Genomic DNA, 23543 nt, shown 5'->3' on the forward strand with positions numbered 1-23543 from the left:
ATATAATCAGAAAGCTCTTTTCCATCAAAAGAAGTTTCAGTGAAAAATTTCTGATCAGCTCTAGTAACCATGTTGGTCTGGGAGTAAGAGAAAAAACTGGATTCTTGAGAGCGTCACACATTTGCAACTGCTCCAACAGCCTCTGGAAGAGTCCAACCCCATCGTGTCACACTGATCATACCTGTGCTTGTACATCTCCTTTCTCTGCTAGAAACTGGTAATATTGAATCAAATCTTCCTCCAGCATCCCACTGGCCATTCCTGGATTTTCCACTTCATCTGCCAGGCGAATTCTCTGCACAACTGTGCCTCCTGTCAGAGATATATCGCTAGCCACTGGTGACAAGAAGATGAGAAGAACAAGGAAAGCAACATGAAGTTAACATACTAAGACATATAAAGTAAGCCATTTGCAGACAACTTTCAACTGAGTGCTACATTTTTGGCACACCACCAAAAAGACTGGTTTTATTGAAATCAAACAACCACCCAGATCCCATAAATTGGGCAAATAAGCCTGTACATTAGAGTAAGTATTTCTCAAGAACAAACTAGTTATACTATGATTTTGTGTATTGTAGGCAGGTGATAAAGGGGAGTAGACAGTTTTGGTTGTGACTCTGCCGTACATGGATGGTGCACAATGCAAGACAGTTTAGGTTCCACAACCAACATTAACTCTGAATTTCCAGAATTCGAAGGATATTTTTGAAATAAATACAAAAATCTATTAAGTTTTTCTAGAAAGATCAGTTAATTTATAAGATTAATCCTGCCTGGGAATATCAATTTGTGAAGTACTTTGGCATCCTTTAGAATTAAAAGTTTAAATTTAAAGGTTATACATGGAAAAAGTTATCATAAATTGGTCTACAATATCTGTAAGAGCTAACCTACCAGTATGTTCAACTAATGGAAGTATAAGAATATAAAATTCTAAATATTTTGAAGTATGCCCCAACAAATATTGTAGGTAATTCTAGATTTGCTCCTTCGTTAATAAGAATTTTTTTTACCATGATTAGCCACAAGTCGATAGTGAGTGAGAGCAGATTCACAACTCTGAAGGACTCCTATCCCACCCCAGTACCGGTAACCCTGCAGAAATACAAAAGCAAGGAACCATCAGTTGTTATACAGCCACTTATTGGACATTTTATGCAGTTAAATAGCTGGATGCACTTGTGTGACTTTGATCAACTTTTCACACCAGAAGAAATGCTTAAGATTAGACGTACTGTTAAATATAAGGTCAGAAGGATTTTTCGGATGTCAGCCAGTTACTCCTAACACAAATGAATAGGGCCCTACCAAATTTATTTTGGTCAATTTTATGGTCATAGGATTTTAAAAATCGTAAATTTCATGATTTCACTTATTTAAATCTGATGTTGTAATTGTAGGGGTCCTGACCCCAAAAAGGAGGTGTGTGTGTGTGTGTGTGTGGGGGGGGGGTGGTTGCAAGGTTATTGTAAGTGGGTTGCGGTACTGCTACCCGCACTTCTGCGCTGCTGCTGGTGGCGGTGCTGCCTTCAGAGCTGGGCAGCTGGAGAGCAGCAGTTGCTGGCCAGAAGCCCAGCTCTGAAGGCAGAGCCGCCGCCAGCAGCAGCACAGAAGAAAGGATGGCATGGTATGATACTGCCACCCTTACTTCTGCGCTCCTGCCTGCAGAGCTGGGCCATCAGTCAGCAGCCACCACTCTCTGGCCCTCTAGCTCTGAAGGCAGAGCAGAAGTAAGGGTGGCAATATCACAACCCCCCTAAAATAACCTTGTGACCCCTCTGCAACTCCCTTTTGGGCAGGACCCCCAATTTGAGAAATGCTGGTCTCCCCCATGAAATCTGTATAGTACAGGGTAAAAAGCACACAGAAGACAAGTTTTCATGAGGGAAGACCAGATTTCACGGTCCATTATGTGTTTTTCATGGCTGTGAATTTGGTAGGGCACTACAAATGAATGCAAGAGAAGTCAATGAGCCTTGTGTTTTAAATCAAACAAAACAACTAAACAGATTTTGATGCCTCAGGAGCAACAATTTAACACATTCTGTTTAAAGGCTTTGCATTTTTATACCATATTCTATTTGTGTGTTTTATATGGAGAAAAACAAGATCCTGCTTTGGTTTTTAAGGGCTTGAGTCTCCTTTCATTTATACCAGTGTAACTCTGGAGTAACTTCATTAAAATCCCTGGAGATAAATAAGGACAAAACAGTTGTGAAAGGAGACTCAAGCCCTAAGTGTTAAACCTTCCACAGAAGGTGGAAGCTATGTATTAAACCGTAATGGAATGGGTAGGCAATAAGAAGCACTGTATACACATGCTCTAGTATTTAAAAACTGAGCACCTATACTTTTAAGAGAATATAAAACATTCATGATCTTAAAAATCGAGATATAAAATTAGATAAAAAGGAGCATTTCTATTAACTTTAGTTCTGTGTATTACCTATGAAATCTCACTTACTAAAATCATGTGCGCTATAAGATTTCCTCCGAGAGCTCCAAAAGTGTAATAAACCAGGGCCTAAAATAAGAATAGAAGATATTTAATCATTTGCATCTGAAGTGAAATAAAAGCAAAAGTGAAGATTTGACAGTTACCTTAGCTTGACTGGAATTAACACCAAGACCAGATGCATAGAGAAATCCAAGAGCCTGAAATAAAAATACAAGTCAATTAATATTTGGAAGTTTTAGGATTAGGTTTGTAGACTAGGAACAAAAAAAAAAAAAAAAAGGTAAATATGTTTATAACGACAAGAAAAAGGACTTGTCACAGTTTAGAGACCTATACTGCTATGAAGCTGCAGTGACCCGGAAAACACAACAGGTACTTGAGTGCATATAAGCAGACCAAAAAGTCCACTTTATTTGGGGAACCCCCACGTCTAATTCAGCTGCAACATGTTTTATTGTTAAATATAAAGTACATGATTTCTCCAAGGTCAAGTAGGCTACCATGGATTTCTCTTATGTTCTAGAAGAGGCAATGCTGTCTAGTATCCCCTGGAGCGTAGGGCTGCAAGCCAAAGACTCAAGAGATCTAATAATGACTGACAAACTTGCTGAGTTGCCTTAAGCAAGCACCTTAACCTCTATGCCTCAGTTCCCTCATTAGTAAAACAGAAATAACTTCTCTCTCACCTGGAGTGTTTTGCAAGGATTACTTAATTTTCAATGCTCTACACAAAAAATTAAGTTCTATACAGAGAAGGAGCTGCCAGCAGGGTGTTCTCCAAGAAGGCTCTGGGACTGTGGAACTTTCTCCCCACCTTGGTTCAAAACAGCCCAGAGCTGATGGATTTTCAGGTATGCTGCAAAATCTATTTGACATAAATCCGGCCAGGGCAGAGTTTGAGTGTATATTCCTGGGGGCAGGTGTGTTGCTTTAATTTACTGGTTGGCTGAGCTAATTCATTATTTGTATATGATCAGTTTTGCTGCTGGGCAGTAATAATTTGCGACTGTAAATCTAATTAGTTATGACACTTAGAACTTTCTGAAGAAAAAACAAAAATAAGTACTGCTCTAGCTCTGCCACCTGGTACAGCTGTGTGGGCCAGCAGAGAGAGAACACAGAAGATACAGTGTCCCACACAAATATAAGAGCTAACTTCCACAGTTTGACATGTTAGGATAATCAAGAGACTTCACCTACAGTGAACAGTTAATATCATTCCACCAAAACCAGAAGTCTGTTGTAGCCACACCAGCTGATCAGTTATCAGTGATGGCTGCATACAGGATTTCAGAAGTAACACAGCTATGGGCAAGTCATGAATCATGCATCAGTCTTGATCTGGACCTCACTGCCTGAAATTGTGGAGACAGGATAGCCAACAGGTTTACAAATACTAATCTACAGACATTTGTACCCACGATCAAAACATGTGTGTCCTGGAATGAAGACTAATATGTAATTCCACTTAAAAACCTCCAGTGTAGATGGTTGTGATGGTACTGCAGTATGAATACTGCTAGTCAGTGGGCCTCAAACTTTTTTACTGGCGACCCCTTTCACACAGCAAGCCTCTGAGTGCGACCCCCCTAATAAATTAAACACACTTTTTAATATATTGAATACCATTATAAATGCTGGAGGCAAGCAGGGTTTGGGGTGGAGGTTGACAGCTCACGACCCCCTGAGGTGTCCTGACCCCCAGTTTGAGAACCCTGTGCTAGGTGAATAAGGGGCCTATGCACTAGCTCTCTCCCTCAAGAATTCTTTCTTGTAGACAGTCTTTAGTAACTGAAAGAAGATACAAATGTTCCTGCTGAAATTTCCAGTACTCAGCAGCCCTACACCATAACAGTCACTGAAAAAGTTTTATTGCTTGTCATTTGCTCTCAAGATATTCAGAGCTGCAGATGCAGGGCTGGGGAGTAAGGGAAGGGGAACAGTACTCATTTAGACAACCATTCAAACAATAGTCCTATCCTTTAGACAAGTTACAAACAAACCTCAGTGCTGCTAACAAGCCTTTGAATCACCTCCACTCGTATGATAGAACATGGATATTAAGAGAATGAACTTCACACAGCATGCTCCAAGATTCCTTTATTTTCCCAGGAGGAGGGGTTGAATTAGGTTATGGAGTGGAGTGAGGGAGTTTACTTGAATGGGGCAAGATATCTTTGAAGTAATACATTACTGGTCATATGTTTAGACTGCATAATTCCTTTAGACTAGTAAAAAAAAATCCCACTTAATGTGATTAGTATATGTACATGGTTATATTTATAGGAATAGCTGCGTTCCATTCCATTGCCAGAAGTTTGTATATTTTTATAAAAGACATTTTAACAAAAACTACAAAAAATATTTTTCAGCCTCCTACTTAGAGCAGGTACTTTAATGACATTAAGGTGTGTGTGAGGAAGTGGAAGTGGATGGAGGCAACAAAAGAAATTAAGGGAGAGACGTGTGAGGGGGAAAAAAACATCTCAGTCTAAAGTCTAAGGTGTCAGGATGAGGCTTTCCTTCAAAATTAGGTATCTGCACCTTGCATAAAGTGTTTGTGTAAATATTTAATGAAAATTCTGTGTTGATACCTACAGCCTTTGAAACCAAAGGTCAACAATTCTAGAACATTTAAAACATGTATGTTTGTGACTAAAAGGGCAATTATGTTTCATCCAACAGTTGTCAAATTCCCAGTGTAGCCTACATAACCTTGAAAGAGCTTAACTATCAGCAGTTATCTTTATGGAAATCCCATAGCCAAACAAACAACACCGGGCCATTGACTCAGAAGTTAAAAAGATATTTGGTTGTCTAAAGTCTTCAAATTGTAGCTGCCTGTATTTTCCTGACCTACACCCAAGCTGGCAGATAGTTAAAGCGATGAGCAGACCAGAACTCGCTACTTACACATAGGTTTAAAATAAATAAATATTTCCTTCTAAACGTCATTAAGTCAAAACATCAGTTCTAGATGTCAGATTTATTTAAGAGCAAAAAAGGTGCTGGTTTGCAGCCCAAGAGACTTAAGTCCTGTTTATCCACAGAACATTTATAGCCCAAGGAAAAGCAGAGTCAGCTTCCCCCATCAACGTTCCTCATCCCATTCTAGAGGTGAGACGGGAGGTCAGTCTTCATGGCTCATCCAGCCCTTGGTCATTGCTGAAGCTGACAACATGAAGGCTAAACAAAGCTCCCTTTAGAGCAGTGCCTCCCTACTGTAATCTGCCCGTGCCCCCTTGGGAGCGGAGCTGTGGCTGGGAGCCATGGCTGGGGTCAGGAGCCGGCAGCTGAGGCTGGAAGTGGAGCCGCGGCTGGATCGGGGCTGAGCTGGAAGCAGAGTGGGACTGAGTGGTGCTCCTTCCCTGACCCCCAGGGGGAATGGCCCAGGCCCCGCTGCGTCCCCCCAAACATTCTTCTGCACCCCCCTAGACAGGCATTTCCCACAGTTTGGAGACCACTGTTTTAGAGCATACATACCGTTTGCCCTTTAGGAGATCCCTCCTCAGTCAGTTTCTCAAGCAGCTCTTTAGCAGACTGGATGTTTTGCTTCAGGTAATCCCCAAACAATAGAGCATAAGACACTTTTTCCATTGCCTTGGTATGGTTCATGTCAGCTGCTTTCAGAAGATACTGATATGCTCTTAAAGAAGAATGTAATTAAAGGTTTAGTCACCTTTAAACAAACAAAACAAGTTCTATCAGTAAAGCTAAAAGGTACAGAGGAAACTTTTCACTGCCTCACTCCATCCTAATTGCCACTCTATATCTACCACTACCTAATTCGCAGGCATTTTCCTTTTTAAACACAGTATAATATTCAAAACCTCACATGATTAAACCCAAATTAAGAGCATATCCATGGGTTCACAATCCTCCACATACATTGTTAACATATAAATTAATATTATTCATGAGCCTTTTTAACAGTTCACAGAGTCAGACACCTGCTCACTATAGAGGTTTTTTCCTGTTGTTGTTCTGGTAATGGAAGACACCGGACATAGGATCTAGTGACAAAAGTAAAGTTACCATCACCACTGTTTTTTAATGGTTTCATAGGTCACATGAAAAAACGGAGGGCATCAGCTCAACTATCTTGATTCACTTCAATATTAAATCAATTTAAACTAAAAGCACCAACGGATTCCATACAAATACTGGGCTAAAATGATTACGTAGTTATTGTTGTAATGAAGTGGCCAGATTAACCATGAGAAGTTTTTGGGAAAAGGCCTTTTTGCTAAATTAGTTTTGCTGATTTTGCAAGATCCATGGTTGAAATATAGACAAAAGGTTTCTTCACTGATTCCCCAAAAGGTATCATTTACACAGGTTAATGTATAAAAAAAACTTGTTTTGTATACTTTAATCTGTGTAAGATATTAAACTACCCTGAAGAGTTTAAAGGAAATTGTCTCACTTTTCTTTTTTCCTATTTGTTTGCTTTCCAAATTCCTTCCCATTCTCTGGACTTCTTCCTTTTCCCCTGTAAATAAATCTTTATGCTTCAGGCTCCATTTTGGTTTCTTTTGCACCACTCTCTTGTAGCCTTATGTTTAATATCCTTAGAAAGGGGAGTATAGTGACTTGAAACTGAAAGACCACCATTACTAATTCCTATAATATTTAAAGCACAAAAGGTAGGATGATCTTACAGATAAGGTACTGGAACCAGATTTTCAGAGTCCAATTCCTGGCTTTGTCAAAGATTTCCTGCATGACCTTGGATAAATCACATAGCCTCTTGTGCCTCAGTTCCCATGTGTAATGTGGGAATAATGCTTCCTTTCTCCCACTCTATCTTGCCCAAACTAAACTTTTGGAGGTCTTTGTCTCTTATTGTGTCTATGTAGAGTGCCTTAGTACAAGAGGCCCTGATCTTAAATGTGGCCTCTAGATGTTACTGTAATACACATGATTTATAGTATTTACAATAAGTCGGAACTACCTGACATTGCTGCTGAAGTAGACATTGTCATGAGTAGACCTGAAGTGGTAACTGGATTTACTAGATGGATGGAGCACAAAGAATCCAGACTGAGCAGAATGAGAGTTTCATCTCACCCTTGCTCTTCCTTGGTTTCCTCTTTTGCATTTATTCATTTATGTTATACAAAACTAAATTGTAGTAATTGAGTTAATTAGCTAGTACAGAGAATATAATCAATACTTTGCAGTTATATATAGTGCTTTCATGGTAACCAAGCAACAGTAGAGAAGGTCCTACTGAATCTTGTTAATCTAATCTTTGAAGAAGTCAGTGGGATCCCGAGTTGAAAGGGAAAAAGATTTGAGGAGAGTCAAAGGTGCCAAACACGCACTGGATATGTCAAATGTCAATGAATCCAGATTTGAGTTTTTAGAGTTCATATCAGGGCAGCTGTTAAATCCTGCAGGGGTTGTTTTAAGATATTTCTCTCTGCTGCTTAAGCAGGTGCCACATGTTACAACAAAAAAATGTCTACAATTCATGCTCTCAGTATAGGTAAGGTATAGAGAGGGCCAGGAATTTTTTGACAAAGTCTTTTTCTGATTTTTAACTCAGAAAATGCTGATTTGTCAAAAACTTTTCATGTAAACATGGCAGCTTCAATGAAACCACAGACAAGTGGTTAAGGACTCACCAGGCAGAGCATGGACTTGGACCTGGGTCTCCCACATCTCATGTGAGCACCTTAACAACTGGAATATTGGCTACTCAGGTTGTTGCTGGGGGTGGGGGTGTCTTGTTTTTCATTAAAGATTTCAAAAGGTTTTAGGTTTGTCCTGCTATAGGATGGTTTTTTTTTTTTTTAAATCTTGAAATTGTGTGTGTAAAAACAAAAAAACCCCCAAAAAAACCAGATTCCTCCTGCCCAGCTCTTGTTACATGGCTGGAGAAAAACAAACAATGGCTGTTGTGCTGAAGTAGAGAATTGCACTGCTTAGCAGCACAATGAACGTTGTTAGAATTATCTGAACATGTGCTAGAAAAAGTCTGGCTACTTTTTGTGGATCTACTCAAAGAAAGCTGTCATGAGTTTCTGCTCCTGTGAATGTTCTCCAATTACCATTTATTCTCAATGCCACATGACTGATTTATATAAAATGAACTCTATAACTTCTAGTATCACTCAAGTCTAAAACCCAGTGTCTCATTAAGCTGTTTCCTGGTTACAAGACATCATACCAAACCAAGTCATCCGTTTCTCCCAAGAAAGACCTATGTTAATGTTCAAGCATGGACTTACTCTTTCTTCTGTGCCTTTTTACTGCTCTCGTTAAGGATTTTCATCCCAGTCTGGTAAACATCCTCTGCTTCCTGCATCTGTCTTCTCTTATTAGACTGCTCTTCAGCTAAAAAAGAAAAAAGATAAGTGGTTTAATCAAATGCAAGAGGCTGGTCTCTTAAACGTCTGTTTCTGCTGGCCTTCATGGCAGATTCTTCCCTGGCCACATGATTAGGGCGCTACCAAATTCACAGCCATGAAAAATGCGTCACGGACCGTGAAATCTGGTGTCCTCCCGTGAAATCTGGTCTTTTGTGTGCTTTTACCCTCTACTATACAGATTTCACAGGGGAGGCCAGCATTTCTCAAATTGGGGGTCCTGACCCAAAAGGGAGTTTCAGGGGGGTTGTGAGGTTATTTTAGGGGAGTCGTGGTATTGCCATCCTTACTTCTGCGCTGCCTTCAGAGCTGGGTGGCCGAAAAGTGGTGGCTGTTGGCCAGGCACCCAGTTCTGAAGGCAGCACCCCACCAGCCGCAGCACAAAAGTAAGCGTGGCAATACCATACCATGCCACTCTTACTTCTGCGCAGCTGCTTTCATAGCTGGGCGGCTGGAGGGTGGTGGCTGCTGACTGAGGGTCCAACTCCGCAGGCAGCAGCCTAGAAGTAAGGTTGGCAATACCATATCATGCCATTCTTACTTCTGCGCTACTGCTAACGGCAGCTCTGCCTTTAGAGCTGGGCTCTCAGCCAGCAGCCACCGCTCTCCAGCTGCCCAGCTCTGAAGGCAGTGCAGCCGTCAGCAGCAGCGCAGAAGTAAGGGTAGCAGTACTGCAACCCCCACTACAATAACCTTGTGATCCCTCCACAACTCCTGTTTGGGTCAGGATCCCTACAAATTACAACACCCTGAAATTTCAGATTTAAATAGGTGAAATCATGAAGTTTACAATTTTTTAAATCCTATGACCGTGAAATTGACCAAAATGGACCATGAATTTGGTAGGGCCCTACACATGATCTTGTTACTGCAAGACAAGATACAGAGGTTGTGCTGGCAATGAGGGAGAAAGTTGTCTCAATGGGCTGTTGGGTTTTTATAGCCACCCTTTTTTGTGCGTTTGCCTAGTCTTTCATTTATTTTGCTATCACCATGCTGCTCAAATCATCCTCCCGGAAGGTGGGGATAAAAGAGATAAAATATCCTCGAACACACATGTTTTGGCTTCCTTTCTGCAAGAGACAAAAGGGTCATATTTGTGCAGCAAGCCACCGACTTCAATGGGAAGTATACAGTGAATTCCCCATGTAACTCTCAAATTGTACCCATTAAGGTCACTTTCAGTTTCCATGAGCCCAGGAAATGGGAGTACCACATGATAGTGTGGGAACAGCTATCTATGTCACTAGGATGGCTCTCCCTTTCCCATTACTTCTACTGTGCAAACCTTATGTTTATGGAGACACTTGCTCACAAGGGATAAGGAGACAATTAAGCTCAGTAAATATTCTTTGATGAAAGAAAATAGAAATGTATCTGGCTACTTACTTTCACAGAAGCCCCACTTTTGATCTCTCTTGTAATCATAGGTTGTTGCACACCAAAGCCTGCCATCTTCCCTCCCATCAGCAGTACATTCTGCATACTCCTTCTCCAGGAACAGGAAGGGGAAGTGGCAGGGCTCACTGTCTGCAGTGCCTCCGATGGCTGTTAAAACTGAAAAAAAACAAACAAAAAAAACAAACCAACCACCAGGAATGAGATCTCTCTCATGATTTCTCCCCAAGTTAAAGTCTGTCTCTCACACACACGTAGCAAACAAACTATTCACCACCACAGGGGACTGTTCCCTGTACGCCAGGTTTTTGAGTTTTACTACGACAAACTCATTAAGCTGCAGTTTCATTATTCATGCAACACTATAAAGAAGGGAAATAAAAAAGGGACATATTTGATAAATAAGATTCACATTTTAATGTTATCCTTACTATATTATTAGTGGTTTTAGATTATTAAAAGTCTTAAGATATCAAAGCTAGAATTTGAAAATCTAATTTAGTTTCCAGTGCCCATATACTACTTGCTCCTGTATTGCACTTTGCTCAGCTAGGGTAATGAAAAAGACTGATTAGATTGACATTTGGTTTTAGGAAGTTTGATTGTCGGTTCTCATGTACTAACTTGCGCAATACTGCAGTTTGAGTCTCTAACATCATAGGGAAATATTTAGATCTAAATCTCACTGAATTTTTATGGATTTTTAAAAAATGGACAACATTTCTATTAGCTTTCATTAAAGCTTCTAATTTTACAAGCACTGCCAACTCTCATGATTAAATTGTGAGTCTCACAATTCGGTATTTTCATTAAACCCCCAGCTCCTGGAGTCGTGAATAAAAGATACTCAACTTTACTTTAAACAAAAACGTAAGTTTCTAGTCCTCAGGGTTAGAGAGAAAAGCTTGAAAACATGACCCCCTGAAGGCTCAAAAACTAGAAAGTGATAAAACACTTTAAATTTTGTTTTTGTTTTTAAAGTGAGCCCAACTTATGATTTTTGAATGCTTGGTGGTGTCAATAATATTTTAAAGATACATTATTTTATAAGTATGGTTTAAGTCTCCTCTATAAAAAAAATTAAAGTTGTTTACATACAGGTCTTCTAGAATTATTAAGAACACTGCTATGCTGGACAATTCCAAAGATTTCATTTTTGGGAAGACAATGACATATGAGCAAGTTAGTTGCTTGCCCAACAGTATACACTAACTAGTGGCAAAATGATTTTCCTCAGAATATGCACACAGTTTTGGCCAGCTCCAGCACCTATGGCACAGGGGCTTAGCACAACAGTCATAAGTAACTGCCAATCCTGGAGTAGTTTGCAGAATTAAACTGACTACATGTATATTCTATTGTCACCTGCTCAAGTACTGAACTAAAAGATGTCCACAATAAGTGACCAACAAACTCAGCACCTTGGCATCAGCCCTGTTGAGAACTTGGAAAAAATTGTCAGACCTTCCAAAATAATAACAGACAAAATCCATGCCAAGGGGAAGTTTTAAAGTTACTTTTTTGGTGTCTCCCCCTTATAACCATGTTAATTAAAAAGCTATGGAAGAATATTCATTCACTTTTTATAAGAATCCTAAATTTACTTAGCATTATCCCCCTAAGCTGGTTTCACATAACACTATGCTAAAGTCTATGAAGTTAGAAAGGTCTTTAAGTACTGGTGACATAGCATAGCAGTGAAGGGGAAAAAAATTAAGTCAGCTTAGGTTGCACCTGCTGGGTAAATGTAGTGTAAAACTGAAACTCTGGTAAAGAACTTCTCTCTCTCAAAGTTGCATAAATAGACAAATGATGGTTTCATATGAACCAATAGCAATGAACATTTCCCCCTCCTCCACTCATCAGTTCACCTTCTTGGAACTCAACAGCTTTTTACAGGCCAAGACTAGAGTTCAATGAATATAGGATTTGCCATACCAGATCAAATTACTGGATTTATCAAGTCTGGTTCCTGGCCTCTAGCAGTGGAAAATACTGGATGCTTCAGAGGAAGGCAAATAACAAACACATAAAATGCACCAAGCAAATCATGCAGTGCTTTAGATGGTGGCATTAGTTCACAACTGCCTCTCTCACACCTTATTGCATAGCTATGATATTAGTAGTCAAACATTCAGCTAGCCATATCCCATTTCCTTCCCCCCACCACACCTTCTTGTTTTTATTTTAAATCCAGGCACAGTATTTGTTTCTCCCACATACAGTTGTTTTTACTAACACCTAAAAGAATGCAAGATGCTACAGTCCATACACTGTGATAGTGCTGTTACGGGAGAAAAATGGAACCATGAACTTTGTATGAGAGGCAAGTATAAGATGAAGTTATTTATAAACTTATACATATTAAGATATCAGCTATGGGCTAATAAGCATATTTACTCAGGTGACAATTTAAGCGGCTGCACACAGTCTAGTCTGGGATTCAGCTATCTTGCTATAGTAGGGAATGTTCCAGGCAACCAGCTGAGGCATTTTTACAGATCAGATTTGAACAATGTGAAGACAAAGCCCTTTCATGGCATTATGATGGGAAGATACAAAGTACCTTAATGAAATTTCACCTTCAGTTAAGAGGCCTGGCTGACTAAACATGATGCTTGAATCTGAAGGCTAGCAACAATTGCTTATACTACTAAAAATGTCTTTTTACTCACTTTTCCACTTAATTAACATCTTTCATCTCTGTACAATGTCATACTCACCTACAGCAACATATACAAGTGCTCAAGAAAAGTGTAGAGCATTTTGTATTAGCAAGAGGCTACTGATGTTTTATAGGAAGTCACTTTTTTTTTTTTTTTTTTAGCGTATAGAGCTGGTGGAGATTAGCAGATATTATTAGGAGGTAGTTCTGCACAATTACTGCTTCCTTTCACCATGCTAATCTGCATTTGTGAAAAGGCATATGAAAAGAACTGCTAGAGACAAAGTGTTGAGTTAAACATTAAGTTACCATTCAATCACCCTTTTCCATAAGGTTAGAGTAAAAGTTAGTTTACTCTGGGCACATTAAAAATGTTGTTTCCTTTTTATGTACATCAGCCTATGTCAGGGATACCCAAATGCCAGCTGCAAGGCAAGGATATTAATCAGATGAACTCTAACTTTTCATTATGAGTTTAAAAGCAATTCCTACTCAGTTTTCCTGGAAGATCTGAGAACAACCAGGCATGGTTATGTGTATTTTTATTTGAAAAGTTACCCTAGTTTATATGAAATAGGGTACTGCCCTACAGCTCCTGAGAGGTTGTCAATGCACAAAGTTGCCTCAGTGTCAAAGTTTGCTTCCACTCTCCTCAATTTAACTCAAACCTGCATACAATCAACTACCAGAACAAAACGACCACTTATAGTCTTTCCCCTCTTCCCCATAGGACAAAGCTATAATCAGGCCAAAAAAGTGACTGCTTCTGGGGAGAGAAAAGCTTTAGATCATAATCTGTACTTCAAAGTAAGAGGATATGAGTCATGTTCATGTTAGAACTTCAGGATTTGGATTGTTCTCTCCATTCACAAATTGTTAAAAACAAAAAAGGAGCAAGGCACTCTCACTAACTTGAGTGAATTTTCTTATACTGTGCAATCAACAGAAACTATGGAAAACATTTTAAAATGCATCTGAAGTAAATGATATAGGTATTAGCCAACATTACAGTAGGGAAAATTAAGGCTGCAATGACCATTGCATTCTGAAACCCTCTATTCAGTTAGACAACAGAGACAAGTGAAGATTATTTCTGGATCCCACTAATCTCCCAATTTTTTCCAGATTGATTTTGCTTCTTGCTATTGGTTTATGAAGCCTGCAGAATTCAAGCAAAGTTACCTGGTTTCTGCATTTCTACATCTTCCAAGTTCTCACTTAATAGGTCTGACATTTCAAACGAGTTAAGCTCCTCCAACATGCTCCCTTTCTCCTCTTCTTGGCTCCTAAAGCTCTCTTCATCTTCAGTGTGAGAGTCTGATTCCTCTGACTCAAGGAAGATCTGACCTGCCACAACACGGGTTCCTGTGGAGTGGTCCCCCACCTGTTCTTCTGAAGGCAAGGAAGTCTAGAGAAGAAGAGAGCAGAATTTAGGAGACTAGTCCGCTCATTGACTACTATTATTCAATTTCTATCCCTTTTTAGTTTATGAAGCCTACCAGGAAACTGAACTTAATATCAGAGGGGTAGACATGTTAGTCTGGATCTGTAAAAAGCGACAAAGAGTCCTGTGGCACCTTATAGACTAACAGACGTATTGGAGCATAAGCTTTCCTCGGTGAATACCCATGTGTCACATGCGTCTGACGAAGTGGGTATTCACCCACGAAAGCTTATGCTCCAATATGTCTGTTAGTCTATAAGGTGCCACAGGACTCTTTGTCGCTTTGAACTTAATATGTTATCTTAAACTCAAGAGTGAGAAGTAAATGTGTTGAATTGTTTCTTTCAGCCCCTATTCCCCACTTCTCCTTTAATTCTTTAAAAAAACAAAAAAACAAACAAACAAACAAAAAAAAAAACCTCTTTCCACAATTGAGATATCCCAAAACTCTCTCACAAAATTGGTTGCTCTTCATTCATGCAGATTGTGTGTACATCGCTTCAGCTTATGTGAAAAATGGAGCTTCATTTGTGCTGATTTGGAATGACCTGTTTAAAGCTAAGGCACTCAACTACAGTCTTGGAAGTATAGCAGAAGGGGAGACTAGCTCCCTTTGTACTTAAGAGAAAAAACTATCCCAAGTCACAGGAAAATCAAATTTGGACACATGGACCCAAGTGTTTAGTGGAGAGCTGACTGTATAAGGCTTTCTAAAGGGGAATCCTTTATCCTAATGTCAAACAGCTGAGTAGACTGAAATTTCTCCTTACAAGGGTAAAGCTTTTCCTGTACTGTCTTGTCTTCCACCAACAGTTCTTGACTCCATGTTTGAGGTATTGCATCTGAATTGTAACAGGCTTTTCTATTACACGTAATTGAAAACTTCCTAAGGGACTTCACTTGTCCTATCAGTTTTGTAATATTAGTGCTCCCAACAAAATTTCAAGTCTATCACCCTCTGACCACAAGTCTTTGTTTCCTCTCTCCTAAAATCTCCCATTTATATTCTAATATTAGTGAAAAATTAGAAGGCAAGTGGTCTTTAGAGCAAAGAACTAGAATTGAAGATTGATGGGTTTTAGCCCTAATACAGCCAAATATGGAGGGAGAAAGAAGTGGAAAATAACTCACCCCACCTAGTCTCTTTGCCTCAGTTTCCTCACCTGTAAGACAGGTATATCACCTACCTGACAGATATACTGTAAGGCTAAATTTGTGTTTGTTAAAGCACTTTGATGAAAGGTGCTTCAAGAGTGCACTATAAGGGAAAATGACCTTACCTTTGCACTAAACCAGCTCTCCTTATGCTTAAGGCTGTGAGTTTGTCATGAAGGTCACGGATTCCGTGACTTTCCGGGACATCCGTGGCTCCTGCAGCAGCCAGTGCGGCTGGCCCGGGGAGTTGCCTGCGCAGCTCAGGCAGCCCTTGGGACAGCCGCACTGGCCACTGCTAGGGCAGTCTCAGGCAACCGCTCCCCTCCACCCAGCCCCAGCAGCAGCAGGAGTTTGGATGCATTTGGGAGGGGGTTGAGGGCTGGGGCACAGGAGGGAGTGAAGGCTTTGGGTGGCGCTTACCTTGGGGGGCTCCCTGGAAGCGGCGACATGTCCCTCCCTCAGCTCCTAGCTCTGCGCACTGCCTCACTGCCCCCGCATTGCCCATTGGCCACAGTTCCTGGCCAATGGGAGCTGCAGAGCCGGCACTTGGGGTGGGGGCAGCGTGCTGAGCTAGGAGCTGAGGGAGAGACATGTCGCTGCTTCCGGGGAACCCGAGGAGCCGGGTAGGGAGCCTGCCAGTGCCCACCCTCACCAGCAGGGGTCCCAGGCCATGCGCCCACCCGCCCTTCCCCCTCCCCCAGATTTAGGCAGGGGTATATAGTACGTCATGGAGGGTCATGGTCCATGAATTTTTGTTTACTGCCTGTGACCCGTCCATGACTTTTACTAAAAATACCTGTGACTAAAACGTAGCCTTACATCATAAGGGGGAGGGATAGCTCAGTGGTTTGAGCATTGGCCTGCTAAACCCAGGGTTGTGAGTTCAATCCTTGAGGGAGCCACTTAGGAATCTGGGGCAAAATCAGTACTTGGTTCTGCTAGTGAAGGCAGGGGGCTGGACTCGATGACCTTTCAAGGTCCCTTCCAGTTCTAGGAGATAGGATATCTCCTTAAATTAAATTCAATATGCTACATTTTTAATACTTCCATAGGTCTTTATTAGTATTACTTAACTAAACCCTCAATGCACGAGGTAACAAATATTCTTTTTTCAGAGAGGTGAGCTGAAGTTCAGAGATGTTAAGTGACTTGACCAAGGTCATATGGCAAGTTCGTGGCAGTTTCTAAACAGACTCTATTGAGTTCTGATTTTCAGACCCTTGCTCTAGTTCAGTGGTTCTCAAAGTTTTGTACTGGTGACCGCTTTCACATAGCAAGTCTCTGAGTGCGCCCCCCCCCCCCTTTATAAATTAAAAACACTTTTTTATATATTTAACACCATTATAAATGCTGGAGGCAAAGCAGGGTTTGGGGGGATGCTGACAGTTTGGCACCCCATGTAATAACCTCATGACCCCCTGAGGGGTCCTGATCCCCAGTTTGAGAACCCCTACTCTAGTAGTCCCACAAAGAGGGAGAAGAAAATGGAATGCGTTATTTGGTGAGACTTATTGCTTACCTTTGATTCTAATGACTCATCCTGACTTCCTTCTTCATCTGTAAAGAATTTTAAAATTTAGTTCAGAAGCTATTTTAACGTGTTATTGCCTAAATAAAAAGCAATAAAGTTAGCTAGAACAAAACAATATTGCTTAGCATTACTCTTTTGAGATATACTAGAGCTCTAGAGTTTGCTCATACATCTAAAAGGCATTTAAATTAGAATTGCTAAGAAGCATCAACTTTTAAGTTGCCAACCAGAGAGTTTAATCATCAAAAGGCATTGACCAGGAAAACCATGTTAGCACCTTTTTAGTTAGATATATTTAAAAATGGTTCTCGGTAGAAAGTGCCTATGTGGTTTATCAGGCCAGCATATTCAAAGCCTCAGAGTGGAGATTTATTCATTCAAATAGAATAATGTCAAGTTATCAGGGCACTAATGTCAAGTTATCAGGGCACTAAATCATTATGTTGCCATACAAGGATCCAAACTTTGTTCTTTGCTTGCAGGCTGGAACTGTCAACGCCTGTTCAGCCCTGGGGAAAGAGGCATTTGTTAGACTCTAAGCCAGCAGAAGGACAAGGAACTCTAGAACACACAGGTCAGTTGCATAGTCTTGTTTGTTTTTATGATCTCAGGTAAGAGGGAAATAGAATTGTTCCATAGATCTATTTTTAGCAGCTTCAAATGTGTTTTGTAGACTCCTGTATTTCTCATATTGATTTTCCTTAGGTCCTGTATAGTTGACACACTCACTCTATTGTAAACAACTTTTCTTATTTTTTGTTTGCACTAGTCTCCTTGACCAAGAGTCTCGAGTTGTCACACATGATGTGGGACCTTCCCAAGTATGAGAGGAGACTTGAGCATTGTATCATACCTAAACATAAAATACAACTTGCACAAGCAAAAATACAAGATAACCCCCCAAAATACAGCAGTGTGTTAAAACACTGAATATTTCACTTAAACCAAGAGTCAGGACAAATAGGTTAAAGCTACTGGTCTGTCCTTAACTCACCTTACTATGTCCAGATTATGCATTGCAGAGCCTTAAAACAGGAAATTTAATGTGCTGCAGAAGAGATGGAACAGGCTGAGTTCAGAGAGACAAACCTTACTTTCGTCAATTTAGGTACGCTTTATATAAAATAATAGCTATTCGATACCTTGAACACAAAATATTATTTGAAGTGCTAAGTATATTAACCACTTAAGGGCTGCTATATATACAGCATGTGGAATAAAACACATTTCTGCTATTAACTTACACACATTGCCTTTGAAGCAAAGATGTGCTGATGGAAAACCAACAGAAGGCCATCACATTCTGCTGCAGCAAAGGGGCTGAATATTTGCAGATTTTCTATCCCTAACAGCTCTGAAACAAGTGATGGAAACTGCGATGAACATGACATTTTACTGACTTCACAGCTCTGATGATTCTATTGACACCATCTGGGAACCACTACAGTTTACTGCCACGCAATAGCCAGTGTTAGAAGTCAGCTACTAGAAGTTGCTCCTTGCCCTCTTTTGCTTAGTCTGACTTCCTGTCAGGAAGGTAAGTACCAGGATTCATTCCTGAACCACTCAGGCCTTGCCCTGGCAGATTCAATAGTGGCAGTAGGAAATTATAAAGGCACTTTAAAAGTTTAAGAAAGGAGCAATGCTAGCTGTATTTTCCATTTTGAAGCAGACTATAATGCTTTTCAACTCACAATCTCACACACAGCAATTACTTCTCCCACTACTGGAGTGCAGCACCTTCATGGTGACATGCAATGGATGTTTAGAAGCGCATAGTAAAACTGCACATCAGTTTAGGTAAGAAAGTGAAGAATTCAATATCTGTTTTGAAAATGTAGGGGAAATTAGGAAGCAGACTGTAATTAGCAGTTGGAGTTTAGGTAGGACACTCAGATTAACATCTTCACTTTCGAAAGTGGTATAGTTTAGGCCATGTCTACTCTAGCAAGCTTACAGCAGAGCAACTATAGTGATGCAGCTGAGCCGCTGTAAGAATGCTTGTGTAGCCACTCTATGCCGACGGGAGCTCTCCCGTTGACATAATAAAACCACCTCCACAAACAGCAGTAGCTATGTCAGTGGGAGAAGCTCTCCCGCCAACATAGCCCTGTGCACACTACCACTTATGCCAGCAAAATCTAAGCAACAATAGATTTTGATGACATACGTGGTAGACATGGCCCTAGTGTTCTAAATACAGACTAGCAGTCAGGAATCCCATCCCATCTTGCATTTTAATCCTGACTTTGACAATCTCTATGGCCTTGGGCAAATCACTTATCCCCATTTTACAGATGTGGAAGAAACTGAAATAGGAAGGTCAAGTTACAATACAATGGGATTAACTGCTTGCAAAGCACTCTGAAGATGTTAACAATACTATTTAATGCTTTACAAGTACAAGGATATTTTTAATGGCAACAACTGGTTAGGACATCAGCTTTAGGTGTCATCTGCAGATTCACTGTAATCATCAAATATCAGTTAATACGTTCCTAAAAGAAAGATTTTAAAATAGCACTGATAGCCCCTCATTGCTAATTGGCATTGTATATTTTAGCAATATATATATTCATAGATTCCAAGGCGAAAAGGTACCATTGTGGTCATATAGTCCGACCTCCTGTACAACTAGGGTGACCAGACAGCAAGTGTGGTCGGGACAGGGGGTGGGGGGTAATAGGAGCCTATTTAAGAAAAAGCCCCAAATATTGGGACTGTCCCTGTAAAATCGGGACATCAGGTCAACCTATGTACAACACAGGCCAGAGAACTTCCCTAAAACAATTCCTAGAATTCTATTTTGATTGAAAAATTGTCAGTGATGGAGAATCCACCACAACCCCTGGCAAGTTGTTCCAATGGTTAATTACCCTCATTGTCAAAAATGTACACCTTATTTCCAGTCTGAATTTGTCTAGCTTCAACTTCCAGCCACTGGATCATGTTATACCTTTCTCTGCTAGATTGAGGAGCACATTACAATCTACAAGTACCTACATGGGGAACAAATATTTAGTAATCAAGTCACTCCTTAACCTTTTTTCTTAGTTAATCTAAATAGATAGACCCAAGGAGCTCTATCCCTATAAGGCATGTTTTCTAATCCTTTAACTTTTCTAGTGGCTGTTCTCCGAACCCTCTCCAATTTATCAACATCTTTCTTGAATAGTGAGCACCAGAATCGGACACAGTATTGGAACAGCAGTTGCATCAGTGCCAAATACAGAAGTAAACTAACCTCTCCACTCCTACAAGATTCCCCTGTTTATGCATCTGAGGATTGCATTAGCTCTTTTGGCCATAGCATAATATTGGGAGTTCAGGTTCAGCTGATTATCTACCACATGCTCAAATCATTTTTCTGAGTCACTACTTCCCAGGATAGAGTTTCAATCCTGTAAATATGGCCTACATTCTTTGTTCCGAGAAGTATACACTTAGCTATATTAAAACACACTGTTCGCTTGCGCCTAGTTTACCATGCAAACCAGATTGCTCTGAATCAATGTCCTGTCCGCTTCATTATTTACCACTCCCCCAATTTGTGTGTCATCTGCAAACTTGATCAGTGATGATTTTATGTTTTCTTCCAGGTCATTGATAAAAAATTTAAATAGCAGAGGGCCAAGAACTGATCTTTGCGGGATCCCACGGGAAGTACACCCTTTTGATAATGATTCCTCAGTTACAACTACATTTTGGGACCTATCAGCCAGTTTTTAATCCATTTAATACGTGCCATGTTAATTTTATACTGTTCTCATTTTTTAATTAAAATGTTATGTAGTATCAAGTCAAACACCTTACAGAAGTCAACATCATTACTTTGATTAACCAAACTCATAATCTCAAAAAATATCAAGTTAGTTTGACAGGACCTATTTTCCATAAATCTATGTTGATTAATTACATTACCCTCCTTTAGTTCTTTGATTAATCAAGAGACTTTATTAATTGTATGGCAAAGTCATACAAAAGCCAAGTCACATACAGAACAAAATACCAATAGTTTAATAGGGTGTATTCCCTCCATACACATTCTATTCAATGGGCAAACATTGGTTAATAATTCCCTCTTATTTCCAACAGTGACCTACCACTGCAAATTAACAACAATTACATGTGTATAGGGACACACATGTAAAATTAAGGTGGGAAGGGTGAAGGGAATTAGTAGTACAAACCAGGACTAAATTTGTTTTGTTTTTGTCTCAAAAGCAAAACAATTGAACTGTTTCATTGCAGTTGCATCATGTACCTTCTCTCAGAAGAAACCAGCTCTAAGTTAACAGGCTGCAGGTATAACACAGTTAAAAGGCTGTTACACAGATGTTCTTTCCAAACCAGACTGCTAAAAAAAGGCAAATTAATTTATTTAGTGTACTGGGCCCTTAAATGATTTTCCAGTTAAATTAGGTGGACTAACTTGCAGTAATACTGGATAATGCAAACAGCAAAGGGATCATTTACAGACCTACAATTCTTGACACAGAACTGCTGAACAGTACATGGACATTACAGTTATAATGAAAAGCACGCCTACTTTGAGAGAGAATTAAAAACGATCTTTTGGAGATGTTAATGAGGGGCTAGTGGTAGGTCACTGTTGGAAATAAGAGGGAATTATTAACCAATGTTTGCCCATTGAATAGAATCACAGACATTATAATGTTTATGCACTTGCCAAACAGTGATTAGAGCTAATTGTTCATTTGCTTTTCTAAATGCAAATCCAAGCTCAGAAAAAGTGGGTCACTTACCATTTGCTGTATCTGTTTGAAGGGTTGCCTAGTGCTATAGATGCTAGTTCTGAAAGGGCTGATTGGAAATTAACCCTACCATTTTTTAAGCAAATGGAGGGATAGTGCAGATTATTAAAAGGTAATGAGCCGACAATACAAGACAAACAGAACATTTTAGTTAGAAATTTAATGCAAAATTTCATCAGCCCTGAACCTTCTTGTACCCCAAATGAAATTTTACCGACTTAAGTATGAGGCATTTCATGAGGATTAACTACTTGTTTTGCCACTTCTTTTAAGCACTCACACGCTCAAGTCAACCCAACCTATTAATGATGAAGGAGGACTGATAGTACACACTATTCGCATTAGAAGTACCTCTAGGAACAAGGGCTGGGTAAGATTTTTTAGTATTTTGTGTGAGGAACCAGAAATTAAGAAAAAAGTTGTGCAGTGCGGGACACCTAAGGGTAAACCACCACCAGAGGTCAGACAGGTTTAGCCCAGACTCCGGGAGAAAAAAAAAAAATGGACAACTCAGATGTCAATGTGCAAAGCTGTGGAAGAGTCAGCAACAGCAGAGAAATTCTGCTAGGTTTAGTCTAGAAAAGCATTAAAATTACAGGTTAAGATGGCTACTCATCCTTTGGAAATAGCCAGAGATCTAGTAGTGCCATAAGGAATCTGCTAAAGCCTCATGAATGGCCCAACTTATCTCTGAGAATTAAGTTTTTCCATCCAGATTTTTGTAAATGCTCCAAATTCTGAACAATACCACACAACCCAACCAATACCCAAGATATTTCAGTAATGGACCATCAGTGCAGGGCTTTGTGTGTTTTTATTAACTAGGGAACATTTCCTTCATTTTTGGGGGGTAACTGATTGTTTACACTTTGGAATAGAATTTGGCCTTTACTTATTTAAGAAAAAAAGAGAGGATAAACAAACATGAAACATTAAAAAAATGACTTTCCTCACATGGATAAATTTTTCTGACTATGCCAAATTTTGACACAAAATGCACTTCAGGTAAGAGACACCTGAACCAAGTTTGTACACAATGCATGCTTATTACAGCCAATCACAAGGCATGCAGTGATTCAGTAACTGTCACTTCAGGCTGTTGCCTCAGCAAGATTAGTTTCAAATTGTCCTACTCAGTTATTTGTCCCACCACTATTCCATTAGTGCACTGCAAAGACTGTAGTCAGTCAGTATTAGTCCTCTTATGGCAACATTCAAGGTTTCTTCAAACTCCTTTCGAACTACTGGCTGAACTTTTCCAAAGCTACCTCTACAGCGGTCCCCTTCTATAAATTAAGATCTGGGGCTTAGGAACTTTGAGGGAATATTTATTTTTGTATGAACAGACTTCAGCATACTACTTCCCACTCAAGTCAGCCTGTACGAGCACAGCATAGCAGCAAGAACACCTCCTCTATCAGATAGGATGGAAAATACCTGGGGGCGGGGAGAGAGAGAGAAGGAGAGCGGAGAGAAAAAGAGACACAAAAATCCCACAAACAAGCCAGGAATCAAACTTGCATCCTCAGCATAACTAGTGCAGGACACAACCTCAAATCAGACCAGCAATAGTTATATGCAACAACAGAAGAATAAAGGATAAAATATTAGGCAACAGTTATTTGGTTTTGAGATTTTAGTGAAAAGGAATGAAGCAGGAAAAAACATTATTCTGATGGCTCACAAATACCAGAACACCTTGAAGTACAACTGAAACATTTCCAATATGTAACAATAGCA

General features: G+C 40.0%; 1 protein-coding gene across 1 annotated transcript in view; it reads right to left on the reverse strand.

Annotated features, from left to right (window-relative positions):
- The window catches only part of SEL1L (SEL1L adaptor subunit of ERAD E3 ubiquitin ligase), a 52026-nt gene that overhangs the window by 24012 nt on the left and 4471 nt on the right, over window positions 1-23543 (reverse strand). The window contains exons 2-10 of the mRNA XM_024202553.1: window positions 17017-17054; window positions 14081-14306; window positions 10225-10392; window positions 8698-8803; window positions 5945-6107; window positions 2605-2658; window positions 2468-2527; window positions 1017-1098; window positions 182-336 (exon numbers count right to left, since the gene is read on the reverse strand). Of these exons, the coding sequence (XP_024058321.1) occupies window positions 182-336; window positions 1017-1098; window positions 2468-2527; window positions 2605-2658; window positions 5945-6107; window positions 8698-8803; window positions 10225-10392; window positions 14081-14306; window positions 17017-17054 (1052 nt within the window). The remainder of the gene's footprint in view (window positions 1-181; window positions 337-1016; window positions 1099-2467; window positions 2528-2604; window positions 2659-5944; window positions 6108-8697; window positions 8804-10224; window positions 10393-14080; window positions 14307-17016; window positions 17055-23543) is intronic.

The sequence above is a fragment of the Terrapene carolina genome, unplaced genomic scaffold, assembly GCF_002925995.2.
Source record: "Terrapene carolina triunguis isolate 2854851 unplaced genomic scaffold, T_m_triunguis-2.0 Scaffold96, whole genome shotgun sequence".
Taxonomy (NCBI): domain Eukaryota; kingdom Metazoa; phylum Chordata; order Testudines; family Emydidae; genus Terrapene; species Terrapene triunguis.